The sequence below is a fragment of the Copadichromis virginalis genome, linkage group LG7, assembly GCF_057382275.1.
Source record: "Copadichromis virginalis isolate Kocher_CV1m ecotype Utaka linkage group LG7, C_Virginalis_male_GT1.1, whole genome shotgun sequence".
In the NCBI taxonomy this organism is placed as follows: Eukaryota; Metazoa; Chordata; class Actinopteri; order Cichliformes; family Cichlidae; genus Copadichromis; species Copadichromis virginalis.
In genome coordinates, this window is record NC_140624.1 from 53,508,971 (window position 1) to 53,516,559 (window position 7,589).

Consider the following 7,589-nt stretch of genomic DNA (forward strand, 5'->3'; position numbering starts at 1 on the left):
GTGGAGGGTTGCCACTGTTTTCCAGGCATGTAGGTTAACATTTCATCCCCCAATTTTGCTTCCAAATTGGGCCAGAATATAATTAGCATTCAAAGTGCTTAGGTTTTGGAGTTTTTTTAGTTTTTTTAGTCCTCCGAGGCTTCGCACCGCATTTCTCTTGTTCTAGAAACTTCCTTTTCTACGTATTATCAATAAACTTACTTCACCTTGTGCAGCTCGCACACGTCGGTGGTTAATGCGCACACTCTCTGAACACTGCATAATTATTAAAGAGGCTGTAGACTCAGGATTGTGTTTTGAAGAAGTTAGTGAGATGTCACACTGAGTTTTGAGCTGTCAGACACATTTCTGGATGAGGCTCTAGCTGCCAACAGCACACCTGTGCTGGCACTCAGACAGGCACGATTGCACCCTTCTCTGAAAAGCGCTTGAATCGAAGAGTTAGCAACAACAACAAATGGTAAGGAGGGTACAGAGGCATGAAGAAGCATCTGGATTTTGGTGACAACCTGCCACTTCATGACAAACGAACGACTCACTGGATTCCTAATTTATTGTTTAGCACTTTAATTAGTTAGGAAAAAGCATATGGTCATGAGATTCATCCCCTTTTGTTTGCTAAAAATACACTTAAATAATTAAAGCAGTGTAGAGAAATAGAGTTAGGATGTTTTTTCCTCTGTCCATATTTGATTTTTGTTTGTTCTAAAAAAAAAATGAGGAGAGAAATGTCTGTTCTTGATTTACTGAATGTATTCACCGAGAGTGAGAATTGTGACTTGTGTGTGTGTGCAAGGGAGTCAGAGAGTTGTAGAGAGCAAGGAGGGAAATAGACTTTCTTTAATTAATAAAACAAGATTAGGGAGCTTGTAGATTCAGGTAAATTTATTGTAAGCGCAGCAAAATGAACTAAAAGAGGAATGAAACAGCAAGAAACCCACGTACTGCGAAAAACTGCATTAATACTGAATTTGTCTGTGCAGAGCTGCTTTTAACTTATTACCAGCTGTGATAGCGTAGCTGTGACTGTTTTCACCTTGTAAACCTGCCCGTGTGAGTGTGTCATTGCGAGTAAAATGAGGCCCTGGAGACGCCCACATGCGGGAATTAACACAAATGTCATTTTGAGTGCTTTTGACAGGTTTTTGCATGTTTGCAGTTTTTGTAAACACGACAATATTACAACTGTGAAAGTGAAGAAATATACTGTCGTGTGGTTGAGAATGGTTATGTTTATTAATTAGATCTGGTAATAAGTAAAAATCAATACATTGACAGCTAGTGTGTTCCATTCATAAGGGGCTCTTTTGTTTTTCTTTAAAGTCATCACATTGATGTCCAAAACACCAGTGCTCTGAATTTAGCCCAGCGAATACACTGAAAAAAATGTTTTTTTGGCCCTGTAATTATTATTTCAATTAGCTATATAAATTTTACAAAAAAAATACAAATTCAGTGCTATTACTTTAAAATAGCAGTTTTTCTTGTAGTGCATTACTTGAGGATTGTTTGTAATTATGTGTCCTCAGTTTTGTATGTAAATTGAATCATTCGATCCAAGTAATATTCACTAAACCAATTCATTGGCTTAATTAGTTGATATTTCCAAGTAAAATGTAATGGAGTGACATCAGTGAATATGGCCACCTTCTCTGCATTCGGAGCATGACGTCAAAGCCCCTCCCCACATTTGAGCGGTCTTTCTTCAGACATACCATGGTTCACATTTCGACGGTTGGCAGACTTGACGGAAATGGGAAGAAGTAGAACCATGAATGTAAGTTTTAAGCGGAACAAACTTTGTACGTTCCTGTTGGCTCACCTACTTAAGTCAGTTTCTCCGCACTGAAAGAAGCTGCGCTAGCAAATAGTGTATTTTCCTGCTAGACTTGCTGACTAACTTTCCTGGCAGGAGGTATGTCCAGAATTTCCCACAGCACTTTACAGCTTAGATGGCCACCTAAACAACACACGCCTGCTGCCTTAACTAACGTCTTTGTGAATAAAACGACCACGGTCCAGTTTAAAATAATTGCTGCACAGCTGCCATGAGGTGTATTTTGAAAAATAACAAAACAAAAAACGATATACGCACTCGATTTCACTCAAGTCTTCATATTGACCTGTTTTAAATTTGCCACCGAACTAACATATGTAAAAAAAAAAAAAAAAAAAAAAAAAAAATAATTTATATCAGTGTGCATCCTTGAGTTAGTAGAAATTAGTTGAAAAGCATATAGATAACCTTTTTTCTTTTTTTTCTTTTTTTTTCTTTTTTTTACAGAACATAGGACCTTCTGACTGCTAATTTGAACTCCACAAGGTAAGATCAAATTAGTAACGATTAGGTTTAACTTGTCACATAATTTGTCTGTTTAAGGTGCCACAACATGAGATGGATGTGTAAGATATGTAGCTTTGAGTCAGAGAAGAGGTTGGGATTGTTAAAACACTACAGACTAAAGCATGGAAATGGTGGTCGCAGCCAGTCAGTCCCTTGTCTTCACACTGATTGCCCTTGCTCGTTTAAAACATTTAATGCCCTTAAGACCCATTTGTCTCGACACCATGTGAAGATGGTCACACAAAGTGGACCTCTTTCATTTACTTGTCTACTTTGCTGCTCTGTTTTTTTTAATTCAGAGAAGCAGTATTTTGAGCATCTTAACAACCACTTAAGGAAGTTTGAAGTAGTTGCATGTGTCTTCAAAGACTGCAACTTCAGTACAAATATTTATTCCACCTTTGCTACACATAGACACAGAAAACACCAGTCACACACCCTTGAGGATTTTAAAACTGAAGTATTAAAAAGCAAACCTAATGAACCCATGTTTGCTCAGGATGAGACCTATGTGGAAGAGAGCTTAGAGCTTTGGGATGGGGAACCACAGGAGTTGTCTCAAGATATAAAAGAGAAATTTGGCCATCTATTTTTAAAGTTAGAAAGCATGTTCAATGTCCCAAACAAATGCATTGATGAAATAGTAGATGAGCTTCAGTTTATATCCACCTCTGCATCTGGTCCACTTTTAAGAGATGTGGTGGTGTCCACCTTGAAAAGCCATAACTGTGATCTGGATCCAGCCATTATCTCAGATTTAGTGAAAAATCTTTGTGAGACACACCCTATAAGTACTGCCTTGGGGACAGGTGGCCCTTTCACAACTTATTACAAGAGAAGAGAATTTATGAAGAAGCATTTTTCAGTTGTTGAACCAGAAGAACACATACTTGATAAAAAAAAAGGGCAAAACCTTCCAGTATGTCCCAATATTGCCCTCCTTGGTGCAGGTCCTAAGTAAGTCTTTTCAAGAAAACACATTTGAAGGTGAAAAAAAAACTGAAAATGACTTTAAGTACCAGACATTTCGTGATGGATCCTGTACATTGATGACTTTGAGGTATGTAATCCTCTTGGGACATCTGGAAAAAAGCACAAAGTCACAGCTGTCTATTGGGTGTTGGGAAACATTCCGGTGCAGTTACGTTCCACATTGACATCAATCTACCTTGCAATTCTGTGTAAGGCTGAAGACACCAAGCAGTTTGGATTCCAGCGAGTTTTAGAGCCACTGTTAACAGATATCCAAAGCTTGGAGAAAGATGGTCTTTTTGTTCCAGCGTTAGGGAAAGCCATTAAAGGGACTGTGGTCAGTGTGGTGGCAGATAATTTGGGGGCGCACTCTGTGGCAGGATTTGTTGACTGGTTAATATTGTGATAGGAGGTACTGATATGTTGCAAAAAATTCATTTGCATGTCCAGTGATGAGGCAGAAAACTTTCCTCACTGGGCAGAGACAGTTTCTGGACCCACAGATTATGACATGCACTGGACTCTTGTCTTAACACACATCGTTGAGAAATTCATGTTAAGTTGTACACTTCACAACGTTAGAATGTAGCTGCAGGCTTACATTCTCCATGGGTAACTTTCTGTTTACATCTGTATGTGCTGTTATGTATGTATGTTACATATGTTATGTTGTGTATTTTCTGCAATAAATTTTCTTTTTGGGTTTAATAGCATCATGTCGATGGCAGAAGGGACATTATCATTCGTTGCTTAGTTGAGTATCTTGGAGAGAGTGGAGAGGAGCTGATCAAAGACCATCAGGTATCTGATGATCATAATGACTGTATTAAAATTGTCTAACCTTATAATCTGGTCTTCACTTGTGATGATATATTGAAGGTCAAAGATTCTCTACACTCGTGATGTTTTTAAAAAAAGACTCAAGATTAATATTTTCAATCAGGCTTTTAACTAATTTCTTAAATCTTTATGCTCTTACCCTTTATTTTTTAAATCATATTTAATCTTTATCTTATCTGCCTTAAACTTTAACTTGCCTTTTGTCTGGTTTTTTTCTGACTATTTAACGATCACTTATTAACTTTATTTTATGAGCAAAAGAGTATTTAATTTGATTATACCTTTATAACCTATTTTAATGATTTAATGGTTCTGGTCTACCAACACGCGTGCCGTCCCATGGACAGCTCCAGGCTGGATGGCCCCCAAAAGGGATTTTCTTTGTCTCAGGGTCAGCCTCTGTGAAGCACGTTCTGTAACTTTACGTATGAAAAGTGCCATATGAATATTGTTTGATTTGAGTATACTAAATTGAGTATACCTCTTTTTTATTTTTACATTTTTTTTCTCTTAACCTTTTCTTTTACTTGGAATCTATTCTAGTTATTTCTAATTGTGGTTTGTTTGTTTTCACAGGAGGACGTCAGCCAAGAAGCATTGAAAGAGGACTGCAGTAATCACATGATGAAGATCATCGTAATCCATCCCAATGTGGCACAGGAAAACCAAGATCCTGTGAACGTGTCGGTCATCATTGAGGGGACAGAAATTCTGGAGGACTGCGGAAGTGTGACAAACGCTTGCCTCCTGCTCATGGGTGTCATCTATGCTGTCAACTTAAGTTACCCACTGAAACTGAAATATACGTTTGAGGTATTTCAGAAGCTGTTTCTTGAGCTTGACATCCTTAAAATGTCACCAAAGGTCCAGTCTCTCCACAAGAAACTTTTAGCGTGAGTGTTCCAGTGTTATTTGTGCTTTTGTCCAGTACAATTAATTTGTTTGCATTTTGTCTGTTTTCTGACAGTAATTTCAAATGTTGCTCAGTTTTATACAAGTTCTTTCTGTCCTGAACGTTCTGAGAATGTCTGCAAAGGTAGTGATTGCAACTGTTAATGGACAGAGTTGATGTATGTGTTCTGAAAGTTGATTAGAAGAAAGGGGACAGTGCACACTGAGTTTTTGAATAGCATGTTTTTTTTTTTTTTGTATATGTGTATATGCTCTGTTTTGAAATTTGCGATCAAGAAGTTCTATGGCCATGTTTTTTGTGGTTATAATGTTATGTAGATATTTTAAATATATCTATGCCATTTCAACTGTGAAATAAAAGTGTCTCTTAAGCTGCAAATATTTGTTTTGGAAAATATTGATTTATTATTTAATAGAATAATAAGAATATTTATTCAATTCGATTAATATTAACTAGTACATTCATAATAAATATTACTTAATAATTACATAGAATATAACAAAGAAAAGATGAGTAAGAAACACAAAGAAATATCAGCAATGTTCACTTGGGTTTTGTAATTGGATGCAATGGTATTCTGAGTAAAAGTTACAACCTATAGATGAGTATTGCCAGTGCAATTTACTTGTGTATTTCACATAAAAAATAGATGGTTCTAGTAAGTAAATATTACTTAGAAATAGCCCGAGTAAAGATTACAAGCACTTTCTGTGTGGAAAAAGTTGCCTAGCTTTTTTTAAGTAAATGTCACTCCAATTTTTTTTCAGTGTACACGGATCAGGAGAAATTCAACACAATTCAGTTTTATTTATATAGAGCAAAATCACAACAGCAGTCACCTTAAGATGTTTCATATTGTAAGGTAGAGACCCAATAGTACAGAAAAAATACTAATAACGAAACAACCCCCTTTTAACAAGCACTTTGTGACAGTGGGAAGGAAAAACTCACTTTTAATTGGAGAAAAACTGATATAATCAGGATCAGCCATCTGGCATGACTAGTTAGGGGTGAGGGAGACATTATGAGAACCAATGAGTGATCTTTTTGTGATGACACCTGTTAGTGGGTCGGATATATTAGGTGAGTGAACATTTTCTTTCTAAAAATTGATCTTAGAAGCAGGCAAAACGTGCAAGCATAAGGATCTGAGTGAGTTTGATATATATTCTTCCTGATGTTGCTGTCATTCGGAACCGCTACATCGATCACTACGGCCGTCTTCTTCTGTTTGTCTACCACCACTATGTCCGGTTGGTTAGCCACCACCATTTTGTCCGTCTGTATCTGGAAGTCCCACAGGATCTTAGCTCGGTCATTCTCCACCACCCTTGGGGGCATCTCCCATTTTGACCTCGGGACTTCCAGGTTATACTCGGCACAGATGTTCCTGTACACTATGCCGGCCACTTGGTTATGGCGTTCCATGTATATGTATATATATATATATATACATACATACATACATACATACAAAAAAACACCCAGCACGCCCCTGCGGGCGGTTTATCCTTCAAGCTCGGGTCCTCTACCAGAGGCCTGGGAGCTTGAGGGTCCTGCGCAGTATCTTAGCTGTTCCCAGGACTGCGCTCTTCTGGACAGAGATCTCCGATGTTATTCCCGGGATCTGCTGGAGCCACTCGCCTAGCTTGGGAGTCACCGCACCTAGTGCTCCGATTACCACGGGGACCACCGTTACCTTCACCCTCCACATCCTCTCGAGCTCTTCTCTGAGCCCTTGGTATTTCTCCAGCTTCTCGTGTTCCTTCTTCCTGATATTGCTGTCATTCGGAACCGCTACATCGATCACTACGGCCGTCTTCTTCTGTTTGTCTACCACCACTATGTCCGGTTGGTTAGCCACCACCATTTTGTCCGTCTGTATCTGGAAGTCCCACAGGATCTTAGCTCGGTCATTCTCCACCACCCTTGGGGGCATCTCCCATTTTGACCTCGGGACTTCTAGGTTATACTCGGCACAGATGTTCCTGTACACTATGCCGGCCACTTGGTTATGGCGTTCCATGTATGCCTTGCCTGCTAGCATCTTGCACCCTGCTGTTATGTGCTGGATTGTCTCTGGGGCATCTTTACACAGCCTGCACCTGGGGTCTTGCCTGGTGTGATAGACCCCAGCCTCTATGGATCTTGTACTCAGAGCTTGTTCTTGTGCTGCCATGATTAGTGCCTCTGTGCTGTCTTTCAGTCCAGCTTTGTCCAGCCACTGGTAGGATTTCTGGATATCAGCCACCTCCTCTATCTGCCGGTGGTACATACCGTGCAGGGGCCTGTCCTTCCATGATGGTTCCTCGTCTCCCTCCTCTTTCTTGGGTTTCTGCTGCCTGAGGTATTCACTGAGCACTCGGTCAGTTGGGGCCATCTTCCCAATGTATTCTTGGATGTTCCTTGTCTCATCCTGGACTGTGGTGCTGACACTCACCAGTCCCCGGCCCCCTTCCTTCCGCTTAGCGTACAGCCTCAGGGTGCTGGACTTGGGGTGAAACCCTCCATGCATGGTCA

General features: G+C 39.5%; 1 protein-coding gene across 1 annotated transcript; it reads left to right on the forward strand.

Moving 5' to 3' along the window:
* The first annotated feature begins 1,771 nt into the window (after nt 1-1,771).
* LOC146706128 (uncharacterized) lies at nt 1,772-5,773 on the forward strand. The gene is made up of 3 exons (XM_085461034.1): nt 1,772-1,777; nt 4,028-4,117; nt 4,733-5,773. Exons 1-3 carry the CDS (start codon nt 1,772-1,774, stop codon nt 5,051-5,053), a joined length of 417 nt encoding a protein of 138 aa, XP_085317160.1. The 3' UTR covers nt 5,054-5,773.
* Nucleotides 5,774-7,589: the final 1,816 nt, after the last annotated feature.

Excerpts from the sequence above, each read along its gene's own strand:
- LOC146706128 (XM_085461034.1), top strand. Across the intron at positions 4,118-4,732 it reads AGCTGATCAAAGACCATCAG|GAGGACGTCAGCCAAGAAGC; the intron begins GTATCTGATGAT and ends TTGTTTTCACAG.